The sequence below is a fragment of the Phoca vitulina genome, unplaced genomic scaffold (genome assembly GCF_004348235.1).
Source record: "Phoca vitulina isolate PV1807 unplaced genomic scaffold, GSC_HSeal_1.0 scaffold74, whole genome shotgun sequence".
In the NCBI taxonomy this organism is placed as follows: Eukaryota; Metazoa; Chordata; class Mammalia; order Carnivora; family Phocidae; genus Phoca; species Phoca vitulina.
Window position 1 is genome coordinate 2,706,811 of NW_022589777.1, and position 27,726 is coordinate 2,734,536.

Consider the following 27,726-nt stretch of genomic DNA (forward strand, 5'->3'; position numbering starts at 1 on the left):
GGTTATGCAACTTGCCCAGTGTCACGGAGCTGGGAACGGGCAGGGCTCGTATTTGAACCTAGGTTTGTCGGTGTAACAACAAAGCCCAACTTCTTTACTTCACATATTGCCATCTCTTAATAGTGCTTCACAAGTTCTTAAAAGAGTGTATGTGAAAATTCTTCCTAGCACAGTACCTGTACATCACAGGCACTCAGTAAAATCTAGGAGAGAATGTAGCCCAGGCGCAACCGTGGCTGTTCAGTGGAAACTTGCACGATGGACTGCACAGCCCAGCCCACCACCATCACCAGTAAAGATGGTTACGTCACAGTGAATACGGAAGAGGCCGTGCCCGCTCCCGTACCCAGATCACCTCCCACAGAAAGAGTGTCTAGGGGGGCAGTTTCAGGTGCTACCGAGACCCAAGCGTGCCTGAGAATTTCTCCCCTGTCACTCCAGCTCTTCAATCCAGTGAACAGCCTCGCTCTTTCTCTGCCTCAGGTGAGAGGTTTATAGGCGTTCATGTATTTTCATCACATCCCTCCATTCCTGTGATTGAACTTTCAATATAAATGACCGCTAATTGCCTGCATTTCAGGAATTTCTTCGGTGGTCACAGAAAAGTCAATGAGTCATCACTTACCCCCACCTCAACCTCCTTCCGAGGCAAAACTGAAGCAGTGAGGCCGGAGCAATAGTATTTTATCGACAGGCTTATGCGAGGAAAAACAATGAAGCTTCTAATCTACCTCAGAAATAAGAATAGTGAAGAAAGTAACACTCATGGTCCATACCCAGCATATCTGACATCTGGTGGGGATCATTTTTTAACGTCTCCTTCCTCCATAAAATAAATTTAATTTCGGTAATAATCATGAAATAAAACAAATAATCAGGATGATAAAACAAGGAATGCGAGCGCTAAAAATGTTCTTTTTTGGCACTATGTATATCTATGCATGCCATTCAAATAAAAACTGAAATAATTAAAGTAGAAAAGGGAGCAAGTATGGGTTGACACTTCATATTTATGTTAGCTACTTTAAAAGAGAGGGTTGTAAACATGTAACGAAATGCTACCAAGAGACTGAACTGCACATTGTTCCAAGAATGATTGATTGGCACAGAGAAGGAAGGAACTGGAGTAACTCAAGCTCTGTTTCTTCATCTTTCAATCACGGTGTTATCCATTTTTATTTTGAATCTACTGCTTAAAGGCAGAAATACATGCCCAAAATGGGCTAAAACAATTTCACATGGTTTCGAATTTCCTTTCCAAACCCACCCGTGCAGCTGAGTCCACATGTGTCAGGGGCTCATGGAATAACTGGAAGTTCTCCAAATTAATTTCCACGTAAATTACAATTTTTAATAAAAGATAAGTAACAAAAATGTACTAGATGATGCATATATATGTGTGCATGTTGAAATTATTCAAACTCCACAGTACCCACAGTGGTTGGTTGGTTGGTTTGTTTTTGTTTTTTCAGGACAAGTATTTTGTAACTGACATTGTTTAGAATTGCTAGTTTATGGTGACAATAAAAAGCAAACCAATTTCCAGACAGCTTTATTACTGTTTATAAATTCTCCACGGACAATGCACCCCCTTATTGCTCACACGGGCAGCAGACCCTTCAACTGCCCCACCCTTGTTACACCACAGTTATTGGCTACTGTGTTTAGATTCCTGCTTTGTCCACAAACCGTGCTACATACTTTAAATATGCTATTTCATTTAATCCTCACAACAATCTTGTTAGATGAATTCATACACTCAGGACCTTGCCAAGCACACAGTGGGAACTCAATGAATGTTAGTTCTCATTTTCATCATCTTCATCATCATCATCCATCCCCCTCAATCATTTGAAGCTGAGGCACAGAGAGGCTAAGTAACTTACTCAGTGTGACCCCGCTAGTAAAGAGCAGAACCAGAATGTGAATTCCGATCTACCTGACTTCAAAAGTGAGTTCCAACCACAACACCATTTGACTAAACATGTGCAGGCTGGGTATTGTGTAGCGGAAAGAGAAGCTCCCTGCTTTCAACAGGATTGAATAGGTCCCAGACTCAATAGGACCCAAACACTTGTGTTCAGTTAATTCCCTCTCACACTAGTTTTTCATAATATCTGACATTCAGCCATTCATCTTTCTTTTCAGTTTTTTTTATTTTCATAAGTTTCATTTTATTTTAATTTAATATTTTAATTCCAGTTAGCTAATATAGTGTTGTATTAGTTTCAGGTGTACAATATAGTAATTCAACACTTCCATACATCACCCAGTGCTCATCACAAGTGCCCTCCTTAGTCCCCATCACCTGTTTCACCCATCCCCCACCCCCTCCCCTCTGGTAACCATCAGTTTGTTCTCTATAGCTAACAGCCTGTTTCTTGGTTTGTCTCCCTCTCTATCTTACTTGTTTTTCCCCTTTGCTTATTTGTTTTGTCTTTCCAGTTTTAAATAACAGGCAGAGCATTTGTTAGAGTTTAAATATTTCTGTGATCATTGGATAAATGTGTGTGCCCCCCATACGCTGACAGCTGCAAGAGGGCAGGGTGGGACCACATCTGCTTTGTTCCCAGAGTGTTCCCAGCACCAAGCATAGTCCTAGAACATTATAGGCATCAAAAATGCCTAAGTTGCATTAGTAAAGAATGAATGACTGGAAGAGCTTTTTCAAGTATATTTTCAGATTAAATGGGGTTCTCACAACAGGACGGTGAGGTGGTCACTATTTTCCTTATTCTTAAATGAAAAAAATGAAGATTGAAAAAATGAAACTTCCATCCCAAGATTCTTCACTTGAGCTACTTTCTTGTTCTTTCCATTAATTTCAGACCACTTTGGCCTTCCTTTAAACCTGCCTGGAAACCTGCAGTAACCCAGCACCCACCTCCTTGGTTTCTATATCTTTAACTCCTATTTCCCTTGCCTGTGTTCCCAGCTGCGCTGTGAGCTCTGTAAAGGCAGGGATGGTGTCTTGCTGTCCATTGGAACCTCAGCACTTAGAACAATGTTTTATGTATATATTATATGTAACACATTGTGTATCTAAAATACATGTATAATATGAACAGGCATATGCACAATAAATAATAGCCTGAATATGAGTTTAAGTCTGCCTTCTGTCGGCCATGTGCTTTTGGACAAGCCACTTAAACTCTCTGAGCCCAGTTTGCTCATAGATGAAATAGGGATAATAATACCTCTTTGTAAAATTTCTGTAAGGATTAACTATGCTAGGATGCCTAGAATAAATCCTGACACCTAATTAGAACGAAACAGATGATGAATGCTTATTTTCCCCGCCTTGCTCAGCTGCAGGCACAGAGGGCCTTCTGACCTACCTCTAGTCGTGGTGACAGGAGGCCGTAACACTCATAGGTAGTTTGACCCAACTAGGGTAGGACCCACAGAGGTGTTTAGGGACCACAGCTCCCGTAGTAATTAAGACTGCCCCTTTGCCTTCTGGGACACAGAAGGAATGAGTACTGTCCCTGGAAGCTCTTGCTCAGACGTTCAAATTCTGAACACTTTCTCTGCAAAGGAAGAGACACCAGCTGGGACCACCAGCTCGTGGGGCTCAAAGTACAATGAGCTCAGTGCCGCGTACTGTAGAAGCACAAAGCCCTTGAGCCCTGGGGAGAGAAGTGGGGCTTTCAGCTCCTAGTCTCCACTATTTCCCCTTCTAGGCACCTGCTTCTCCACACTTCTCTCTAGTTTACACCACTTTTGCCAGAATGGAAGCTTTCCTCTTCTCTGAGTTCACGAGGATGCCTCCCCTCACCTGTGCATACGTAGGCTGCTTGCCTTAGCTGGAGATTTGGGGCGGGGGAGAGGGGGCACAGCACTGAAGCAGCCTCCAGTGGAATGGTCAGCATCCTCTCATCAGTGCCTTGAGGCCCTTCACCACGGAGCCTCAAGGACCCCTCAGCTCACCTGCTTCCAGTCTCTCTTGTCTCAACTTCTTCCTCCTCCTTCCTTTGCCCCTTACCTCACCCCAACAGCTGTCCTCACCTCATCCCTTATCCCAGAAACTCCATATTTTTCTCCCTTTATATCCAAAACTATAGAACCAAAGTTTTCAAGTCAATAAAAGGAACAAAACACCTGCCATTGAATATTACCCACTCTCTCTAAAGGTTTTGTGAATCTATAACGAGCAAAATATTTTCTGGGGGCGCATTTAATAAACATCATATCCTCCTTGGTTGCTCTGGGATTCTACCTTGACCCATTTCTTATCACTAGCCTCGAGGTGCTTATAGCCACCCCTCCCTCCTGGCAGTGTCCAAATGCTGGCATTTAAGTCTCTAATGTACCCCTCACTCAAAGGATCCATGAGTTTCAATTCAATTCAGCATTTGTAAATTGCCAGGTACTGTAAAAGGAGATGCAGAGAATATTAAGCAACATTGCTGCTCTTAAAGAACCTGCATTCTAGCAAGAGACAGGTATATACACAACTGGACTGGATGTAATTGGCTTTGAGTCAATTGTATGTGTCAATTACCACAACCTAATTTCTTTCCCAGACACAGCTCTGAAGTTTGTTTTATTTCTTTTCTAGCTAGTCCCTATGCTTCTCTCTCCCTTTCATGATGAGGATAGCTACCTTGAGACTAGCTAAAAGAAAAGACTTGAGTGGGAAAATAACACCCTTAATCTGGTATTTGCTTAATGTCTTAATCTTTATGTGCCTTGTAATCCAAATTTTCCCAGCCACATCTTCTTCTATTACATAGAACAGATCCCCTTCCATGGGCCTCTGGAGCAAGAGAAAGAGCAAGAAATAAACTTCTACTGTGTTGAACCATTATATGCCTGGGTCCATTACATGCTATTACATGCCTAGCCTGCACATGCTAATTTTAAAACTACCTGCAATACAAGAGAGAATGCAGTAAATGCTAGGTAGAGATATAAGTCATGTACTTTGAAGAGCACAGATGAAGAAATGATATTTTCTGCATAATACTTATTGTTTAGTTTATCAGATTTTATCCTCACAATAACACTGCTGAGTATATTTTCTCTCCTTTGTATAGCTCAGGAGAGTGAGATTCAAAAAATTAAGGAATTTGTGCGACATCGCAAAGCTACCTTTAAGTGGAAATGAGGTACAAATTTAAGTGCTGCTTCAAAACCCATAGTCTTTCCATGACCCCATGTTACCCCTGTAGTGGAGGTCAAAGGGGACTTGATGTGGGGCTGGTATAGGAACCGGGCCCGAGACAAAGAACAGGCTATAAATCCTAGTATCAGAGGCAGCCTAAGGTATTCCACTGATATCACACTCTTATGCAAGTAAGCTTTGCCTAACTGACCCAGAGTTATGTCACAGTGGCTACAAAAATTGGAAGCAAACCTTATTTAATTCATAAAGCCACTTTCTGGAGAGATAATTAATATTCTTGAGTGGAGCAAACATTTGTCCTCCTTGTCTGGGTACACAAGTCATTGGGATGATGGGCCCAGCCACCATCTGTCTGGGTAAGTGATAACTGCCAAAAACCAGGGGCTGAAGCTCTTAGCGGAGTGAGGATACTAGTATCAGCAGTTGGCTTGAGCCTCCTCGTATAGAACACACCAATTAAGAGAACTAATTAGGCTTCCACTAGACCCCACTGGGATTCATTAAAGGAAAATCTTGTAAAATATTTGATCCCAGAACATGTATTCGGATAATCCAGAAGAGTGATTTAATTAGAGGATTAAAACTCATTGAAGTAGATTCCAGAATGGAATTGTTTCTGTCAAAACAACATGGAGATCACTATCTCAGGGCAAAAAAAAAAAAAAAAAAAGACAAGACAAGTGTCCTCTGTCTTCCTTTTTAATGGGCAGATGGCTGCAGTTATTCATTTCTTAGGGTTCAAGCATATAAGAGTAATTTTCATTGAGTCTTTCCTGCCATAATTAAACCACACTGATAATATAGATCTCAATTCCTCCTCCCAGGGTTGCAAAACTGTGAAGTCATTGGGGACCTGGACCTTCCCACAAAATTCTTGTTCAAGGTCAGCCTTGCCCTGGAGTTCTGTGTATCCCCTTCCAAATTGTGAGCCAAGCACAAGCTGTGTTACATAAAGTTAATGCCAACCCAGCACCTGGTATATTTTGGGATAACCCAGAGTCTAAACTGCTCCAGGCAATGAAAGAATATACTTGAAATTTGTATGGGTCCCATATTGCCGAAAACTTCAAACTCTACCTGTGAATGAGGTTGGGGTCATAGTAATGGTCAAAATCCAAATTCTACTCTTTCGTGCCTCTACTTGTGTATGCGAACCTCAACTTCTGCAAAATAATTTCAGAATCTCTCTAAGAATTCCTGAGACATATCTAACCTGTGCTCTCGAGCAAAGCCAAGCCACAGTCTCTCTCCTCTTCCCACCGCTCTTCTCCACTTTCCAAAAACTCAGACCCAGAACCAATGGGGACTGAATGAGGAAAAAAACTGAAATAACAGACACCACACGTACTCAAGCCTCCTCTCCCAATCAGCCACCAAGAGCTCCCGGTGGGGTCTCCTTTATCCAGAACTTTCCCCCTCAAGGCAAGGTCCTTTTTAGGGCTCCTCAGACCCTCAAGCAAACTGACTTCTGATGAGCTGGGCATCTCCCAGGCAGCAGACAACTTTCTCAGACTAGTCCATGTTGATGTTCCTTTTGCACATTCGCACACGTACCCTACCTTCATATCATTTATCAGAGTCCCCTCCAATTTATTTATTATGTAATTAATTAATTAAACTATGTGTCCCAGGGCACCTGGCTGGCTCACTCAGTAGAGCATGTGACTCTTGATCTCAGGGTTGTAAGTTCAAGCCCCACATTGGGTGTAGAGATTACTTAAAATCTTTAAAAAAAAAAAAAAGTGTCCCCACTAGACTATAATCTCCAGGGATGAACTGACCCTGCCCATTTCACTCACCATTTCATCCCCGCTACTCAGCACAGAGCCTGGCAAACATAGAAGTCACTCAGTAAACAGTTATTGAGTGAAAAGGCTCAAGCTTGGAATGCTTCCTTTTTCCTTTCCCCTTCCCTGGCTTGTAACTGCCTGTACTGTAGAAGACTAGCTGGTCAGGCCAGGAATTACTGTGATGAGGAAGGGATTCCCCTGCTGCTAGAAAATGGAGCTTCTGCTTAAATTATTAGGCATTATCACCTCCAGTGTGCCAAGCACCTTCTAAGCATATTCTCTCATTCAGTCCTCATAATAACACATGATAACACTATGAGGTAGATCTTACTATTATTATCTATATTTTACGGAAGGGAGGACCAAAGCAGAGACGTTAAGTAGCTTGCTCAAATGGTAAGAACTAGCAAGTGGTGGGGCAGGTAGAGCAGGTACGTCTGCACACGCTTTGATAAGAAGATTCTGCTGCAGAATGGTTGCCCTAAGTCTATGTGGCAACACCTGAACTGACCCTGCTGGACAAGCCTATGCAGAATAAAAACTGAAGTCGGGGGGCTCAGTCGGTTAAGTATCTGCCTTCGGCTCAGACCATGATCCCAGGGCCCTGGGTCCCCATGGCGGGCTCCCTGTTCAGCGGGGAGTCTGCTTCTCCCTCTCTCTTTCCTCCCTGCCACCACCCCTGCACCAGCTCATGCTCTCTCTCTCTCAAATAAATAAATAAAATCTTTTTAAAAAATTGAAGTCAGTTTTTTGGGAATTTTAAAAGATTATGGTGTGAATGAAAATCCTTGGTTTTCTTAGACCCAAGACTAGGAGAAATGGTCACGGTAGTGACTATGACATAGACCGTAGCATTGCACCGCAGGGTTTTCCTAACAGTCACAGCGGAGATGCCCAGTGACAGGGTGCAGTCTCCCACACCACCTGTCAGTAGAACCACAGTGATGGCCCAGTGGCAGGTGGGCAGAGGGGAAGCCAGTGGGTCGAGCGACTGACTTCACTAAGCAATGCCACACAGTTAGGCATGAATTCCCAGACTGCCATGCCCATCGGCATCAAACCACAGAAGGAGAAAAAGCATGGAGGATCCCATGTGGGAAGTTTTATGAGCCCGACCTACAAGTGAAGCACATTGCTTCCGCTCACATTCCACCACCTAAAACTCGGTCACATGGACACATCTGACAGCAAGCCCGGACCTAAGAGCGGAAAGCATAACTTTGGAGCAGTTCAGGCCGGCAGAGCTTCCCAGTGTGCATCCAGCACCTCTCTGCAGTCTGGTCTACAAGCAGAGAAGGTGGAGAATTACATCAGTTTCCATTTGGTGGTTGCCAGGGTAGACAAATTTAAGAGAGGAAGAAAATAAATCTGTTCCTGGTACCCCCATGCCGTTGAAGCTACTGACAAAATATAGAGTCATTCACCAGTGTCGCCACTAGATGGCACTTTAAGCCTTTGGATTCCCCAAGTTTCTCTCTCAGATGCTTTTGGGTGAAGCGGGATAAAAGGATTTTCCCGTCGTCTGAGCAGAGATATAAATGGCCTTATTCTTCCTGGCCTCACCCCAAGAATAGGTCTGGGCCTGCCTTCGCCTCAGGAAGATTAGCCACTGAGAGTAAAGAGAAGTCAGTGCTGTTAAGCAGGGCATAGAGGATGTCTGCAGGAGGCAGAGACATTGAGCCCACAAGGCCTGTCCCTGAATGCTCAGAGATTGTCACCTCACCCTAACTCCGTTTCATCATCTGTGAAATAAAGACTAAACACTACTGTAGTGTAATGCAAGGTTTCGGCTTTTTCAAACACTTTAACAAACACCCTCTGCTTTGTCCCCTTGACGTCCCACCAAGGTCAGCATTAGGCATTACAGGTCCCACTTTGCAGTTGGGGAAATTAAGGGACTACAATGAAAATTAATTTGCGCAAGATCACAAGGCAGCTGGGGGCAGATGCAGAACTTGTGACTCTTTCCACTGTTCTGTTCTTTGCGTTCTGTAAATCATGGCCAATGCTTTGACTCCCTTGCTCTTGACTACCACATCAGGAAGTAAGCAGGACAAGTAATGTCATCACTGTATTCTTTTCATAGAGGAAAAAACTGAGATTCAGGGAGGTTTAATCAACCTGCCCATTTTGGCAGGGCTAGGGCTGTAATTCACATTTCCAGATTTCCTCATAAAAGAGGCTTTTTTTTAACCTTAACACAAAAGACTTCTATTGGCCAAAAAGGGCTGATTTTCTCCACTCGCTGCCACACTGGGTATAAATATTTACGTTCTTTTTAGATGTTTAGAAAAGACCTTTTTCCTCTCTCCCATCAAACGTGATCCTATAATTTTGGCCAGTGTCAAGATTAGCCCTGCCCTTTACGTGCTTTAGTTGAATCTTTTGTCAACTATGTGAATACAAAAAAAAAGAAAAGGAAAACTAGAAAGGCGTTCACAGAGGCTGAGGAAAAAGCAAGTAATAGAATAGGCAGCCAGGCCTCCACCGCCTCTGTAAGAAGCATGTAGCACAGAGCAGCGGTTCTCCAACTGAGCCCCAACCCTGGCCCAGCTGCCCCAGTCACCTCAGCAAGTGTCGGTGGAGCTGGGTCTGTTTTTCAAGCCCTCCCCTCACCCTAGGTGATTCTGAAGATCAGCCAGGATGGAGGACCATTCTGCTCTCCAAGGCAAGTCCACAATCTGTTCCTATGTTTAAAACTTTTACCTTAGCCAAAAGGAAACACAAATCTCACTCAGAAGAACTGATGGCAGCCTTGCAGACCCCGCCACCCGGGAGCCCCCCACACCGCCCAGCCACGGTCAACCCCACTGTGTTCTTTAACATCCGCCTTGGTAGGCGAGCCCTTGGGCCATGTCTCCTTAGAGCTGTTTGCAGACAAAGTTGCAAAGACAGCAGACAACGTTCGTGCTCTGAGCACTGAGAAAGGATTTGGTTCTAAAGATTCCTGCTTTCACGGGATTATTCCAAGATGTCTGTGCACAGGGTGGCAACTACATGCGCCGTAATGACACTGGTGGAAAGTCCATCTATGGGGAGAGAATTGATGATGAGAATTTCATCCTGAAGCATACAGGTCCTGGCATCTTGTCCATGGCAAATGCTGGGCCCAGCACAACCGGCTCCCAGGTTTTCATGTGCACAGCCAACACTGAGCAATTGGGTGGCATGCGTGTGGTCTTGGGCAAAGTGAAAGAGGGTACGAATATTGTGCAAGGCATGGAGCGCTTTGGGTGCAGGACCCACAAGACCAGCGAGAAGATCACCATCACTGACTGTGGACAACTCTGATATATTTGACTTGTGTTTTATCTTAACAACCAAACCATTCCTTCTGTAGCTCAGGAGAGCACCCCTCACCCCCATCTGCTTGAAATATCCCATATCTTTGTGCTCTTCCTGCATTTCTATAGGTTTCGTATTTTCCTCACTTCCCTCCAAGTCCAGCTGCATTGCAGAGTTAAGTTTATGATTATGAAATAAAAACTAAACAAAAAAAAAGAAGAAATAATATCAAACTGACCTAAAACTCAGCTACAAGTATTAGTGATAGAGTTGGAAACCACTGAATAGCCGATAGGACTTGGATCTTCCTCAGACTCCAGATGAAATGGAAAAAAAATTCACAGCTAAAGAGGGGATTGTATTCTCTGACCTTGGGATTTTCAGATCCCGCTGATAGTTACTGATGCTTGCACGTAGCAGACACTATGCTGGAGACTGTATTTTAGTTCATCTTATAACCACCATGCGGAGACACCAGCATTCCCAATTTGATAAATGATGAGAACACATACTCAAAACTGGTCAAGGGCCTGACTCACTCAGTGCTTATAAGTAACAGGGTTGTTTACCTCCAAGTGTTAGAAATAACAATACCCGGGGTGCCTGGGTGGCTCAGGTGTTAAGCGTCTACCTTTGGCTCGGGTCATGATCCCAGAGTCCTGGGATCGAGCCCCACATCGGGCTCCCTGCTCCGCGGGGAGCCTGCTTCTCCCTCTGCCATTCCCTCTGCTTGTGTTCCCTGCCTCTCTCTCTGTCAAATAAATAAATAAAAATTTAAAAAAAAAAGAAAGAAAGAAAGAACGATACCCACCCTTGCCTGGCCCTTTGCCAGTAGCCATATATATGATTTCTAATCATCATACCAACCTTGGAAAGCAGGGAATATTCATATTCCCACTCTCCAGGTGAGAAAAGCAACACTTAGAAAAGTTCCATTACTCTTCCAATGGCATCTCTGGGAAAAGACAGCCGCAGAATTCAGCACAGGTCAGCCTGGGTCTGTGCCGAGTGCGGTGTGGCAACTCCTGGCCCAGGGTCACTGCTCTTGTCGCATCTGGGATTGTTCCCATTTTCCACCGTTTTCCAACTTGCTCTCAGCACTTGGTGTGTGGTCACGTACAGGAGCAAAGGTAAGGCCCTTGCCCTGAATTGTGGCCCCACTCACAGAGAGGCTAGTAATTAAAGTCATGCTGCCGCACTTCCTGTTTCTTCATGCCATTGTGTGGGCAAGAACAGCTTTTCTTACAATGTCCTGGCAGCAACCGAGACCCGGGCCTGTGCCAAGGTGATTCAGATTCTGTCTGAGTTCCGGGCTACTGTTCAAATGTGTCCCGAGTTTCTCTCAGCCATTTTATCCCCTGCCATGCATTGAAGTCCTGTTGTTACGGACAGAATTGATTAAGAGATCAGATTCTGAGCCGCATTCTGCACCCAGGACTCGGGCGTCTGGGGTCTCCCTGGGAACAACACTGACCGTCCACCACGGGGCCCTGAGAGGGGGGCCTGCTCCCCCCAGGAGAAGGACCAGCCACACGGAGCTGCGAAGACGCATGCTCCCGGCCCCACCGCTGCTGGGAGTCCTTTGGGGGGGAGTTTGTTTTATCTTCGGGGCGAAGCCTCACTCTGCCATCGCTCCTCTACGAACCAGCTCATGGGAAGGGACCAGTTAGTCACCGGTTCTGAGTCATGGTGGAGGGATGGGCCCTTCTCAGTGCCAGAGCTTCCAGTGACCTTTTACCCCTTGAGACGAAAATCCTGGGGCATCCAGAGCCCTTCCTCACTGGATGCAGAGAAGGAGGGGACCGAGAAGTCTCAGCTCTCTGCTGAGGTCTCTTTGGGCAATAATGGTAACAATAATAGTTACCGTTTAAAAGGGGTCTTTTACAATGCTAGGGCCTCTGTGTATGTCACCTAGGGCAGCCACAGTCCTATGTGATATCATCATTGCCAGAGACAAAGGGAACTGAGGTTCTGGTTTAGTCATCTGCCCAAGGGCACACAGCTAAAAGGGAAAGGCAGGAATGAACAGTCAGCTCTGTCTGACCGCAGAGGCTCCAAAGATGCCCCTCAGCATTCAGCCCACCTGACTAATGTAGCCAGGACCCACCCACAGTGGGTCCTACCAGAAGCTTGGGGTTGCCAGCTAGGCTAGGGACGAGGATAGGCAGGAACAGGAAATAAACTAGAAACACCGAGGGAGCGCCCCTCCCTTAAAAGTAAGGAGCCCCAGTCTTTGTTGGCTCGGGCTGCTGTAACAAAGTACCACAGTGACTAAAACAACAGACATTTCTTTCTCATAGTTCTAGAGGCTGTAAGTCCAAGATCAGGGTGCCAGTGTGGTTGTGTCCTTGGTGAAGGTGTTTCTCCTGGTTTATGGACAGCTGTCTTCTTTCTGTGTCTTCACATGACAGAAAGAATGAGCTAGCTCTCTGGCCTTTTCTCATAAAGGCACTAATCCCATCGATAAGAGCTCCACTCTCATGACCTCATCACTACCCAAAGGCCTTCCTCTCCAAGTATCACCACATTGGAGATTAATTTTCACCAAACAAATTTTGGGTGGATACAAACATTCAGTCCATAGTACCCACAGTTCAGATACCCTTTAAAAAAGGAAAAGCTGATGGGACACCTGAGTGACAGTTGGTTAAGCATCTGACTCTTGATTTTGGCTCAGGTCATAATCTCAGGGTCATGAGATCAAGCCCCAGGTCAGGCTCTGCACTCAGTGTGGAGTCCGCTTGAGATTCTCTCTCTGCCCCTACCCCCCATGCACTCCCTCTTTCTAAAATAAATAAATAAATCTTTTTTTTTTTTTTAAGGAAGAGCTGATGACCCAAGTAGATTGTAGAAAGAGAGGAAGGGGGAATATTGGTGGTGCTGGGTCCTTGAGGTGACAGAAGCCAGAGCCAGTCCCAACTCAATGTTCCTGGGCCCTGGTCTTGAGGAGGAGATTGTCTTCCCACATGAGACCTTCTCAGCAAATAGTAGCAGGTCTGTTCTGAGTAGGACCAATGACCCATAGGGCCACAGCTACTTACACAGTGCCCTTGTGCAAATTTGAAGAAGTGGGAGGAAGAGGAGAAAGGTGAGGGCATCCCATTCCTTGGGTGCATAGTTTGAGAGACCAGGGTAAGCCTGGGCTGGATTTTAGTTTCCATGCACCATCTCCTTGGCTCTGCAGGCTCCTCAGTGTATGATCTATACAATTCTGTGATCCTGAGTTGTACGACTAGCAATGATGAGCAGATTTATCAGACCCTGTTCTAGACTCACTTGACAAAGCTAGTCTGAGTCTCCTTTTGGGACTGTATGTCTTTTGGATTATATAAGTCTCCAGGGTTCAGGCACTCTCTGGGGAGAGGAGAAGACTCTAAGGGGAGAAATACTAAGACTTTATGCAAATAAAGCAGTAGGTGCTTGAGCAACTAATTGAACATAAAAGAACCCTAGCCATAGCTGTCCCCAAATTGTGGAGTTGTTCACACAAATTATACCACTTCTCCCACTCCTAGTTTTGGCTCACTGTGTGTTGTTCTGGTGTTCGTGTTTTCTGTCTAATAGGTACTAGGGATTCTCCTGGTCAGGCATGAACAGATTTATGTTTATGTTTCTCACTGCAAGAGGATTTATGGCTTATACCCTGGAATCTCTTGTGAACTTAGACAGTGTGAGTCAGTCTTCCAGGATTGGATCAATTCTGGGGCACTGACTAAAATGTCGGTTGGAAAACAGGTTTTCACCTGGGCGGATGATAGTAAATAGAAGTAAATTCAGGCTCAGAGAGCAAGAGTACTGTGTTGAATTAACAATGTCTGCCATGACTGCAGGAGTGAGGAGTGGTCCTGCCCACACATTTGCCCAGGGCAAATTTCTGCAAATGCCTGTTACATCATTCCCTCTCTTTTCCATAGAGAATATGACACTCCCTTGCACTTTCCTCACACATGCTTGCTGTTGTCTGAAACTAACCAGAGGTACTCTGACTTCACATGTCATAACCCAGCAGCCTGGGCCACGTAGGCGTGATCGAGATGGCAGGTTGGGACACAGATTATTTAGATTTGTTGAGAGATCTCTCCATAAGATGATCTGGATGACATTTCTTTCTCTTTTTTTCTTCACCTTTATTGAGATATAACTGACATACCACATGGCATAAATTTAAGATGTACAATGTGATAATGGGATAAACATATATATTGCAAAGTGATTACTGCAATAAGGCTAATTATATTATATGAGGAGATGAGTCACCCATGACCTCATATAGTTACCACTTTTTGTTGGGGTAGTGGTAAGGACATTTAAGATCTACTCTTTTAGCAACTTTCAAATATACAATACAATATTGTTAATTATAGTCACCATGCTATACATTACATCTCACAACTTACTCATCTTATAACCAAAAGTTTTTACCCTTTGACCAACATCTCCTAATTATCCCCAACCCCCAGCCTCTAGGCAATCACAAGCTGTTCTTTTTTCTATGTGTTCGACTGTAGATTCCACATTTAAGTGAGATCATATAGTATTTGTCTTTCTCTAGCTGATTTATATTACTTAGCATGGTGCCCTTAAGTTTCATCCATGTTGTCAACAAGTAGCAGAATTTCCTTCTTTTTTAAGGCTGAGTAACTTTCGTGTGTATGACATTTTATATATCCATTCATCCACCAGGGAACATTTAGGTGGCTCTGATATCTTAGCTATTGTGGACAATGCTGCAATCAACTTGATGCAAAATCTCTTTGAGATAACGATTTCATTTTCTTTTGATATATATCCTATAGTGGGATTGTTGGATCATATGGTAGTTCTATTTTAAATTTTTGAGGAAACTCCATACTGTTTTCTATAATAACTGTACTAATTTGCATTCCTAACGGTGCACAAGAGTTTGCTTTTCGCCACAGCCTTGCCAATATTTGTCTCTTGTCTTTTTAACACTAGCCAATATAATGGGTGTGAGACATTTCACTATAGTTTTGATATCCATTTCCCTGATGTTTAGTGGTGTTGAGCACCTTTTCATATACCTGTTGGCCATTTGCATGTCTGGAGAAATGTGTATTCAGGTCTTTTGCCCATTTTTAGATTGAGTTATTTGTTGTTTTGCTATTGAGCTTTTGGAGTTCCTTACATATTTTGGATGTTAACCCCTTACCAGATGTATTGTTGCAAATATTTTCTCCCATTCCATAGGTTGCTTTTTTACTTCACTGATTTTTTTTTTTCTGTACAGAAGCTTTTTAGTTTGATGTAGTCTCACTGTTGATTTTTTATTTTATTGTTTGTGCTTTTGTTGTCATACCTGAAAAATCATTTCCAAGGCCAATGTTAAGAAGCATTTTCCTTATGTTTTCTTCTAGGGGCTTTGTGATTTCACATCTTATATTTAAGTCTTTTAATCCATTTCAAGTTAGTTTTTGTGAATGGTATAAGATAGGGGTCCAATTTCAATGTTTTGATGTGAATATCCAGTGTTCCCAGGACCTTTTATTGAAGAGACTGTCTTTTCCCCAGTAGAGTTTCCCCAAGGAGTCTTCTTGGCTCCCTTGTCAAATATTAGCTGACTGTGCATGCATGGGTTTATTTCTGAAGTCTCAATTCTATTTCATTGGTCTATGTTTCTGTTTTTATGCCAACACTATACTGTTTTGATGACCATAGCTTTGCAACACAGTTGAAATGAGAAAGGGCTATACCTCCAGCTTTGTTCTTCTTTCTCAAGATTGCTTTGACTACTTGGGGGTTTTGTGGTTCCATGCAAATTTTAAAATTGTTTGTTCTATTTCTGTAAAAAATACCATTGGGAATTTGATAGGGATTGCATTAAATTTGTAGATTGTCTTGAGTAGTATAGACATTTTAACAATATTAATTCTTCTGATTCATGGATACAGGGTATCTTTCCATTGATTTGTATCCTCTTCAGTTTCTTTCATCAAAGTCTTATAGATTTCCCTGTACAGATCTTCCACCTCCTTGGTTAATTTTATTCCTATGTATTTTATTCTTTTTTATGCTATTGTAAATGAGATTTTCTTCTTTATTTCTTTTTTAGATAGTTCACTGTTAATATACAGAAACACAACTGATTTTCATATGTTGATTTTGCACCCTGAAATTTTATAGGCTTTGTTTATTAGTTCTAACAGTTTTTTTGGTGGAGTCTTTAGGGTTTTATATATATAATATTATGTCATCTGCAAAGAGAAACAATTTTACTTCTTCCTTTCTGATTTGATGTCTTTTCTTTCTTTTTCTTGCCTGATTGCTCTAGCTAGGACCTCCAGTACTATGTTGAATAGGAGTGGTGAGAGTGGGCATCCTTGTTTTGTTCCCGATCTTAAAAGAAAAGGTTTTAGCTTTTCACGTTGAGTATGATGTTAGCTGTGGGTTTATCATATATGACATTTATTATGTTCAGGTATGTTCCCTCTATACCTAGTTTGTTGAGAGTTTTCATCATAATGCTGGCCTCATAAAATCGGCTGACTAGACTGCATGATCAAGAAGGGCCACAGGTTGTACCTGTAGTTGGCTGGGACCACCCGCTGGATTCCATGCAGGCTGCTGGCTACGCTCTCCTGTTGGGTGGGGTTGCTATTCAAGATCCTTGATAGGGTGGGGCTTCAGACTATGCTTAGCAATCAACCTAGGCTACGAGACTGGGCAAGATTGGTGCCCAGGCTCCCTGGTTGGGTGAGGCTACAAGCTGTGCTCTGCAGTTAGGCAGGGCTACTGGCTTGGCTCCCTGCCCAAGCAGGTGGTAAACTGAGCTCCAAGCCTGCCCAGGGTCTCTGGCCAGGCTCTCTCATTGAGCAGGGCTGGAAGCTATGCTCAGTAGTTGGGCAGGGCTGTTAGCTTGCCACCCTATCTGGGCAGGGCCATAGAATGGGATCTACAGCTGGGACAGCCCATTGGCTGGGAACCCAAACCAGGTGGAACTGCCAACCGACCTCCCTGGCCAGACAGGGCTACTGGCTGAGCTCTGCAGATAAGTAGGGCCCCTGGCTGGGCTTTCTCCTGGGGTGCCACCACCAGCAGGAATATAGTGGGCCAAGATCCACATGCTTGCTGCTGTGAGCCTCTCCCTCTTCTCAGTCTCTAGCTGATCCCTGGTGGTCTAGCCCTGCTGATTCCCCTAGTGATGAGGTAAGACTAAAGTGGGCCTCCTGGGAAGCATCCCAGAATGCTGGGGAAGCTGGATGTCCACCTTGGGTTCTCTTTTCCCACAGGAAAAACTGTAGGCCCAGGAGATCCTCTAGGTGGGGTGCTATGCTGGCCTGTGAGAGGGGTGATGTAGTCAGAGCGAAACAGCAGCTTAGTCATGAGGTGCTGAAGGCAAGTGTGACTTGGACTTGGATATGTGCCCCGGGGGAGAACAGGATGAGAAGGGCAGGTGAGACATTCAGGGTTGTTAAATTCAATGAATGGTGATCACATGAGAGGCAGGATTCTCATCCCAAGGCATCTTTGATTCTACTTTAAGCAGTGGCTGGAAGTGCAGAGAATTTGGTAGCAAGGAAGGACAGAGTCTTGCCAATAGCAAAGAAGGCTAGCAATTTGTTCCCATGATAAATGTTTGAGACCTTGTATGTCAGACAGATAGTCCCAGAGGTATAACACACAGTGCCTGCACTCACAAGCTTCAAGTTTAACAAAGAGGAAGGGTGCCAGCCCCAGCTAAATGAACTAGGCATCCTAATAGAGCTCCAGACTCCCCTGAGCTTGAGTGGGAGACAGGGCAAAAACCATGCCATGCACATCAAGCACACACCAAGGAGGGTAGACGAAAGGCTACACCATCTTGAGCAGACTTGCCTGCTTCCCCACCACCAGGTGGTACCAAGGTGGCCGTTAGACGTATCTCTTTGTAAGGAGCAGATTCCCATGCACTGTCAGGACACCCTTACTGGTCCAGAGGCCGAGTATTTGCAGCTCAGTGCAGCTGTTGTGATGAGGTTCAACAATAGCCTCAGGGCATAACAAATAGCCACAACACTCTGCCGATGTGCCTCCAGCCTGGGCCTGAACAGAACTGCTCCGACCACTCTCTAGCGTTTTTGGCTACTGAGAGCCCCTCCCTCAAATTGTGGACAGCTTCTAGAGTTTTTCTTATATCTATACAGAGTCCCTTTCCTAGAATTCCCTGACATAAAATGAAATAAATGTGGTTTGGTTACATAAGTCTTGTTTAAGCACAAAAAAACCCCACTTTGTGTGACACAAATAATAGGATTAATTTTTAGTTGCCATGGTGTTCATTATTTTACTAGTTTCCTAGGGCTGTTGTAACAAAGTACCATAAACTGGGTAGCTTAAAACAACAGAAATTTATTATCTTGTGGTTCTGGAGGCTAGAAGTATGACATCAAGGTGTCAGTGTGACCACACTCTATGAAGTCCTAGAGGAAGATCCTTCCTTGCCTCTTCCAGCTTCTGGTGTTTGCTGTACAATCGTTGGTCCTCCTTAGCTTGCACTGCATCGATCCAGTCACATGGCCATCTTCCCTCTTCATGTCATTGCATGTTGTCTTCCTCTATCTGGATCTACCTCTGTGTCCAAATTTCTCCTTTTTATAAAGATGCGGGTTATATTGGAATAGCTCCCACCCTAGTGACCTCATTTTAACTGGATTACCTCTGTAAAGACCCTATTTCCAAATAAGGTCACATTCTGAGGGTCTGGGAGTTTGGAATATGTTTATAGAAACATCACCATTTAAAAAAAAAAGATTTGTTTATGTATTAGAGAGAGAGAGCAGGGTTGGTGAGGGGCAGAGGGAGAGGGAGAGAGAATCCTCACACAGACTCCCTGCTGAGCACTGAGCCCATCCCAGGACCTTGAGATCATGACCTAAGCCAAAATCAACAGTCAGCTGCTTAACCGACTGAGCCACAGATGCCCCTAAGAATATCACCTTTTGAAAGTGAAAAAAAAAAACCCCAAAAAACTGCCTATATCATTCATTTAGCAACAAAACTATCGAGTACTTTATGACATCTCTTAGATTATTTTGCTTTGTTTCTTCACTTCCATATTGACACTGAACATTTCATTGTGTCAACTGCTCAACTCAATTGCAGACTCATTAAAAACGGGGTTTCTAGTTATTGCTGATCTCACAGAAGAAAATTCTGGTCACACTCTATACATGGGACAAATGATTGAAAGCCTGTCACAATATCCTCAGTGCCTGCCACCAAATGCCCTGCTCCAGGCAAAACAACTCTGCTCGCTGGTTTGATAAAATTACTGGTATGGTTGTTATTCCACACACATAATTCCTGCCACAGTTAGGGTTCCCACAGAAGGGGGGTCTCTTTGCACAGTAGGTTCTTAACAAATAGTGACATATGATTATATGGGCAATTGACAAGTTTGGGGTGAAGGTCAAATGTGTGGATGAGTGGGAAGTTTCTTTTTCATCTCTAAAGCACCATAAAATTCATCCAGTAATCATTTATTACATGTTACTATTGCCAGATTCCAGAAAGTGATAAGAATGCAGAGGCAATTACCTGCTCCCAATAGAGGAAGCAGAGAGATAACAACTGTTATAACAGTGTAATTAATTGCTATAAGAAGATAAGCCTGGGGTTTGAGAGTATCATAGATGATTCCAGAGTAGAGGGGCTTAATTGATCTAGGGAAGTTAAAAAAGAAGTCGAGACTTAAGCTGAGAATAACAGGGTTAACAGAAATTAGCAAGTAGAGAAAATGACGAGTGCATTCTAGGTATAAGTACGGCAGGAATAAATTCATGGAAGTGATATGGATATGGAGTATTCAAGCAACTATTTATAATTAGTACTAAATTCCCGAAACACAGGGACTATAGAAGACCAGTAGGTGAGACCAGAGAGGCTGGCAGGAGCCACATGTTTAAGCTGAGGACTTTGAATTTCACCTTGGAAATGACAGGGAGCCACTGAAAGATTTTAAGGAAAGTAATGATTTCCCTAAAGTTGCTTTTTAGAAATAACAGCTCAGGGAGTGATGGTGAAGATGGATTAAAGGATCGTGACTTCATAGACAAGAAAGTCATTAGGAGATCCTTACACTAGGTTAGGTGGGAGGTGATGAGGGCTCAAACTAAGGAAGTGACATTGGCAAAGGAGTGCTGAGGAGACACACAAGAGTTGCTTAGAACAGCGTCTTTCAAATAGCAAGCCCAACTCGTTAGTGAGCCATAAAAGCCACAGAGTGGATAATAACCAGGTTTTATTAAATAGAAAAGAAAATATCAGTGTTTCACATAGCTCCTAGTAAGAATCTGGGCTTGGTAAAAAAAAATTTCAATGATCTATTAAAATAGATCATTGAATATTAATATAGATAATAATCTAATAATACCTAAATTATTAAATGTGAGTATGTTTATATGGATATGAACTTATATGAATAGGAAATGGATATATTGAGACATAACATAAAATGAGGTTTTTCTGAAGGTGATGAAGAAAAATATTTGAGACATACTGACTTAGAAGCTAGTATGGACTAAGCCTAGGCAACTGTTTGGTCAGGATGAGAGCCGCTACAAGAAGAGTGTGGCCAGGTTGACTGTGGGCTACTCCAGTTGTGTATGCATTCAATTTCGGACATAAAGTTTGAAGAGCTTATGAGCCCTCACCCCTCTAAGAGAAGTTGTCTAGGAAATAGGTGGGGAAATGGGTCTAGGATGGAGGAAAGAAGCCAAGCAGGCCTAGATTTGGGGGGTCCTTGGTGCATCAGTGATAGCTGGAACCCTGGGAAGAGCCACCATCACGGGGAAAGAATGTGTGGAGTATAAAGAGCAAAGGGCCGAAGTGAGAGGAGCCAGGGGCACACCAGTGGATGGGAGTTCCAGCAAGAAGTGGGCATGGCCACAAAGTTAGGAGAAAACCAAAAGAAAATGATATTCCAAAAACCCAAGGAGGAGAGCTTTAGGAAGGTGGGGCCCAGTTGTTCAGATGCAGTGCCGAGGTCAAAAAAGCTGAAGGCTGAAGACCCTGTGGTTGGTGACTGAGACTTCAGTGAGAACAATTTTGGGGAAACACTAGGCAGAAGTAGAGTGACCATCCGTACCAGTTTGCCCAGGACTGAGGGGCTTCTTGGAACTTTCAGGGCTAAAACCGAGACAGTCCCACACAAACTGGGGTGGTTAGGACCCCAAATAGGCAAGGTTTAAATAGGTGAGGTGGAGGCAAAAAGTGTGGATTCTTTTCCTGAAAGACTCAACTCTGAAGAGAAGACAATAGAGGAATATCTAGAAAAGAGCTTTCCACTTCTTTATTCTCTCTCTTTCTTATTTTTAATCCATATCAAATGTTTATTTCTAGGAGGAGAGGAACAAGTGAGGGTGAGGCCGAAGATACAGATGACTAAAGATGATTGATGGAGCAGCATATTGTTCTCATGAAGTAGGAGGGCCAGGATGCTGAGCCTCGAAGGCAGGAGAAGGTCCTGCCTGCTGGAGAGAAAAACTCCAGAAAAACTGTGAAAGAGGGGATGGGAAATAGAGGGAAATGACAACAGATGCTCTCCATCTTGTCGGGATGTGGGAGTGAGGAGAGGGGTAGGGCAAAAGGCTTAGGACAGCCACTTAAAGGATGCAGGAAGACACTCCAACACATTCCAGGCACCAAGTTTGAGGTGGGGAATCATGAATATGCAGCATACACTGTAATTATTATTACCAACTAGGTTAAGATCCGTAGCCTGTCCAAAGTCATACAGTTGCAAGCATATTATATTTCTTATCTTGAAAAATATCTATCGTTGTACCCCCCAAAAAAATCTCTACAAGCACTTATGTGACTAAACAAGAGACAAAAATACTTTCTAACAGGCTGCACTAGAAAATGACATATGAGAGGAAGCAACAATAACGTCAGCCCTTGGCCGGACTATTATTAATGGCTGCTACTTACGGTACTACAGCAGGTGGCATGATCATGGCCAGACACACGTGTGCTCAGATGGGAAGGCAATGTGGGGAGAAGAGGAGTCAGACATGGGGCAATTTGGAGCCTACATAGTGACCAAGCACACGTTCTCCGAGTCCTGGATAACATGGGGGTTTGGAACCGTGGCGTAATGCCAAGGCTTGGCTGGCTGGTACTGAGAACTAGCCCTTCCCTCTTGGTGGGTATTAATACATTCCCTATGCCAAATCCCCACGATAACTCCTTGTGAAGACTGTTACTCAATTTTGCCAACAGGAAGACTGTGTCTCAATACGGCCGAGTAACTGGTCCACCGCTGGTAAGTTAGCACAGCTAAGATATAGCTAAATTGATTGATGGAACCCCTCCCTTCAGCCTTCCTTTGTCATGAGGATTATAAAAATACCTAAGCACAGGCCTTTGTAAGAATTAAATGAGACCATGTCTGCAAAAGTGCCAGGGACCCCATAGACGCTGTTTCTATATTTGTCTAGCACAATGGTTCTCAACTGGCAGCCATCTTGCCCCTCAGGGGACACGTGGTAATGGGGATGTTCTTGTCACTACTAGGGGAGTGTCATTGTTATCTAGTGGGTAGAGGCCAGGGATGCGCTAAACATTCTACTATGCACAGGACAGCCTGCATAGCAATGAATTATCTTGAACAAAATGTCAATATCAGTGAGGTTGAGAACCCCTGCTGGTAGCATAATGCAGGGGACTGGGGATCCTACACACTAGCAAAGCACAGCAGGTCTTGCTGTTCGGATACTTGTAGATCTGGATCTTGGGCCCATTACTTGATTTCAACAAGTTATTTAACAAGTGTGAGCCTCTCTTTTCAAACGGGGATAATAATAGCACCTACCTCATGGCACCGTTAAGGAGCTCAGTGCAGGCACAGCGAAACACACAGTGTTGGTATCATCACTGTTAATGAAAGGCATGGAAAAATCCTGGGAGAGAGAGAACCTGTTTTACTGAACTGGGTACAAAAAGAAAGAAGAAATTAAGAAAGAAACATTGCAGTGCCTGCTACGGCCTTAGTAATCGTCACAGGGTTGTTAACGTTTTCCTCCTGTGAAATTCTACCCTGGGTAATACTCATCATAAAGTAGTTCAGAGAAATTAAACGACTGTTGAATAATATTCTGCTAACACAATGGAATTAGTCACTTTTTATCACTTTGAAAGAAATCCGATAGACACCAAGTTTCTGGAGTTGAAAAAGTTCTCTTATCATTAACAAGACTCATTGCTCTATTTCCTGTGGCGCTATCTTAAGAAAGGTTTTATTCAGAATAAAGAGACTCAGTAATACCACTTAAAGTTGTCTGCCATGTCTTGATACCCATTAGTTTCTTGACAAATTCCTTTCTGAAAATGTCACAGCACTTTTGACTTGTACAAACATTAATCTGGATTTTAACATCTTTTGCAGTAACACGGGGGTTTCCACTTTCTCACATGTAGGTATTCTTAGAATCTGCCTTGAACCGAGGCAGCTCTTTGCAATGTCATTAATCAGTAAATGACATCTCCTTACACATCCTGAATGTTGGTCTTCATGCATTTTCATGGCAGGTCTGCAGAACTAAAGGGCTCCCTCCTTTCTTTCCAGCTGCTCCCTCCCCACCCAGTCTTTCCTTCTCTGCCCCTCAACCACACCGATGACGTCATCTGTTCTCTCTGCCACATTATGGCTGGTTAAAACATTTATCTGACTTTTCCCCAAAATCTCTCTCAGATAACAGATCGGACTCTTCCGGGCCCTTCAGATTCCATTCATCAACCCTGCTATTTAGGGAATAAATACTCCTTAGGAAACTCATACCCTCACCATTCCCTTCCACGGAGAGAGTGTGAGTATAGGGAGTGAGGACACACAGGGAGGCAGAAACCAAGCAAGGGGGTGTGGGGTGGGGAGTGGAACAGAAGGAGAAAGGGTAGATAGCATTTACAGCTTGTAAGGGAAAGGGCAACCACCAGGCATAGGCCAAAAAAGAGCATGAGACTCACAATCCTAATGGCTTCCATCTGTATAAACTATTGATACATGTATATAAAATATGGATACCTGCAAAACCAATGAAGCAGCCCTAAGGAGTTTTATATATTTCCCCTCTGAGCTACCCAACAACCTATAAAGAAGAGATAAGAGAAGGAATATTATCCCCTTCCTCTCAAATAAGGAAATTTAGATACAAAGATGTTGTAACTTGCCCAGTGCCACCTTAGCAAAGTAGCTGAAGAACGGGAAAAGGAGAGAAATGGACCCCCAGGTTTGCCAAATTTAAGCCTCCTACATAAAGAAAAGCTGACAGAAAAAAATATCAAGAGAGAGCAACAGGAGACCATAGAAAGAGAAGGAAAGTAAGCAACAGCACTGGTGAGAGTGGAAAGAAATAGAAGTATGAGATGGAAGAGGAAGGGAGCAGAAAACACTGAGGAGTGTCAGAGAAGAGTCGCACACACAAGGATCAGCGCACAGGAGGTCAGCAGTGGGCCACTGACCTCCTGTCCTCAATACCACTCTCACCTCGCAAGGCAAGGAGACCATACCGAAAACCGTCCTCTAAGAAAACACCCCAATCAATAACGTATCTTCGCTCCAGTCTTTTCAAGAGGCTTTAATTCATAATGCACTCAAAAGGGAAGGAAAGGGAGGAACCAGCGCACTGTTTGGATGGGGCAATTACACTGAACACACTGACCTTTTGCTGAAAAGTTGTAGAAGGGTCAGGTGGCTACAGAAGCCACCCCTCGTCCCTTCCACCATCCCCACCCCATTCCCCAAAGCCCGGCGTGGCTTCTTGCTTGTCTGGTCCAGTAAGAACCTACCAACGGCTTTTTTCGGTTTTTTTTTAACACTTGAGGCTGTGATTAAAACAACCCCCCAACTCCTCTTCATTTTTTTCTTAAGTTTCTTTTATTACTTGAATATTTTAAAATCCCGTTTCATCTCCACGTGCACTTTCCTGTCGTTCTTAGGCTTAGGAGAAACCCGGAGGCGGGAGCTCCCCACAGCAGTCGCAAACAGGCAACGGTACCTCTCCCTCAGTCCCGGTGCGCCCCCTCCTCCCCGGGCGCCCCTTCCCAAACCCCGTCCGGTCTCCAGAGGCTGGAGTAAGCCGTGCGGCTGTAGCCCGCGCTGTAATCGTAGGACACCTGATGCGGCGGCGGTGGCGGGGGCAGTGCGCAGTCTGAGAAGAAGGGGGCGAAAGACGCCAAAAGGCCGGGCGCGTCCTCTCCGCCGGGAGAGTCCGCCGCAGAAGGGTACAGGGAGCGCAAGGGCTCGTTCAAGGTCAAGCCGCCGCGGGGGGCGGCCAGGGGCGGCTTCTTGGTCGGGGGGCAGCCCGGGGCGCTCCAGGACTCGGAGTACAGTAGGCTCCCCACCATCGCGGGTGGCGGCTCAAAAAGACCGGGCTCCAGCTCCGGGGGGCCCCGCAGGACGGCGGCTCCCGTGGGAAACACATCGAGAGGCTCCGCGGCGAGCAAGACACTCGCCTCGGTGCCGGCGCCGTAGTCCGGCCCCAGCAGCTCGAAGAACTCCACGGCTTCCGCGCCCTTCTCCAAGTCGCCCAAGCTCACGCCGGGCCCCGACGGTCCGCAGCCACCGCCTCCCGCCCGGGACGGCTCGGTGAAGAAGGACGGCGGCAGGTTGCGGGCCCGCAACGGGACCTTCCTGGCGCCGGGGACGGCCGTACCTCCCGCGGGGCCGGCCGCGTCCCCTCCCGAGCCCCCAGCGCCCGCTCCACCGAGCCCGGCCACGGGCGCCGCCACCGAACCCCTGGCCCGCTCGTCGCCCCCGGGGACGTGGCGCAGCGAGTCGAAGAGTGCGGCCAGGCTCCGGCTCTGCAGGCTGGCGGCAGCCGCGGCCTGCGACGCCTCCCGCCGGGGGGCAGCCTTGCCATGGGGCGGGACCGCGACGGTGTGGGCGCCGGGGGCGGCTAGGGGCCGCTTGGCCGGCGCGTCCGCTGCACCTGGAGAGGGCGGACCGGGGGGCGCGGCGCCCATGAGGCCGCTGCAGCGCTTGATCTGCTTCTGCAGGTACTTGCGGTGGTTCACCTTCCGCTTCGACTTGCCGGGCTTGTCCAATGCCAGCTTGATGTTGCTGGACGCCGAGTCGATGAAGCTGAGCAGGTCGCGGGTGGCCTCGCGCACGTCCCCGCCCTCGGCGCCGGCCAGCAGCGCGCCCGCTGGTGTCCCGGTCTCATCATCCTCGAAACAGCAGCCCTTGTCCAGGGCTCCGAAGGCGCCCCCCAGCCCGTCCGGGGAGCCCCCGAAGCCGAAGGGGACGAAGGGGTGCGTACTGAGGAGCGCCGCCTGCACCGCCATCGCCGCGACTCCCAGGCGGCCCGCCGCGCGGCTGGTGCGCCCCTGGCCGATTCCCGCCCGCGACCCAGGCCCGGCTCCCGCCCTGGCGCGGCGCGCGCGGCGCAGCCTCCTCGCTCGGGGCCGGGCTCGCTGCTCGGCCTCGCGGGGGAGCTCATTAGGTCTTGTAAGCGAGGGGCGGAGGGAGGGAGCGCAAGGCTACCGCCCCGGTGGCGAATGGGAGGGGCTTACTTAGCCAGGCCGGGGGCGTGGGGGGGTGGGAGGGAGGGCGTTTTTCCAGCTTTCAGGGCTTTCTCAAGCTCATCACTTTAACCCCTTCGTTTCCCTGCGGCGTTTCTATTGGCTAGCTGCAGCAGCACGAGGCGAGGATAAGATGGCCTGGCCTCAAACTCCAGCTCCTGTACCATCACGCTCTGGCGCGGGAGACTCTCCCTGAGGCTGAGAAGGCGAGAGTCCAAAGAGGTGGGTTCAGCCCCCTGCTCTGGTAACAATAATAGCCACCAGGTATTGGGGGCTTGCTTATGCCAGGCGCTGTGTGTACATTATCACATTTCATTTTTGAACAATATCCCTTATTAATAATAAGTGCATATTATTATCACCATCTAACAAATGAAGCAGCAGCCTCAGAGGGGTTCGGTGAGTTGCCCTAAGCCATATTCAGTCCAGTTCAACTCCAAAGCCATTCCTAAGTCCTTGACAGAATTTGTGCTTTGACTTGGCCCCTTCCTCTTCATCTATATGATGAGAGAAGGCAACTAATGTGTCTTCAAGCTATAGACCTGCTCCTAAGGCTCTAATTGGAGTTTCCACAGGACTCTCAAGACCGGTAATCCTTCTTCTACCCTATTTCTATTATACTCTTCTTTCTATTGTTAGAAATAACAATTAGCTTATAGTAAACTGAGGCAAGCACTGGGCCTATCTTTTAGTATTGTAGAGAGACAGCAGGAGGCAAAGGAGAATGGAGTCACTACCCTAAGCCAGCTGGTGCTTGAGAGAGAACCCTGTGTGTGTATAAAACTTACAGCATCTTAGGACAAAATATGGATGGGAACCTCTCCCCTACTTGTCATGCCATTTAAGTTGTCCTTCTGGAACTTCTGTTGCATTTCAAGGATCACCCTGAAGTTCACTTGGATCCGGTTTCACCTGGGCGATCCTCTTGGGATAGAAAAAATGAGCAATATTGTAGACCACGGAAGATGATTCAGAGAAGACGTGTCTGTTCCCCATTCTGTCTTA

The 27,726-nt window shown here is 45.6% G+C and overlaps 1 protein-coding gene and 1 pseudogene across 1 annotated transcript; one reads left to right on the forward strand and one right to left on the reverse strand.

The window, feature by feature from the left end:
- Positions 1 to 258: 258 nt before the first annotated feature.
- LOC116625184 lies at positions 259 to 10,268 on the forward strand (annotated as a pseudogene).
- Positions 10,269 to 24,761: 14,493 nt separating this feature from the next.
- FAM181B (family with sequence similarity 181 member B) lies at positions 24,762 to 26,583 on the reverse strand. Its single transcript, XM_032393584.1, has one exon. It carries the CDS (start codon positions 26,482 to 26,484, stop codon positions 25,204 to 25,206), a length of 1,281 nt encoding a protein of 426 aa, XP_032249475.1. The 5' UTR covers positions 26,485 to 26,583; the 3' UTR covers positions 24,762 to 25,203.
- Between the last annotated feature and the right edge of the window lie 1,143 nt (positions 26,584 to 27,726).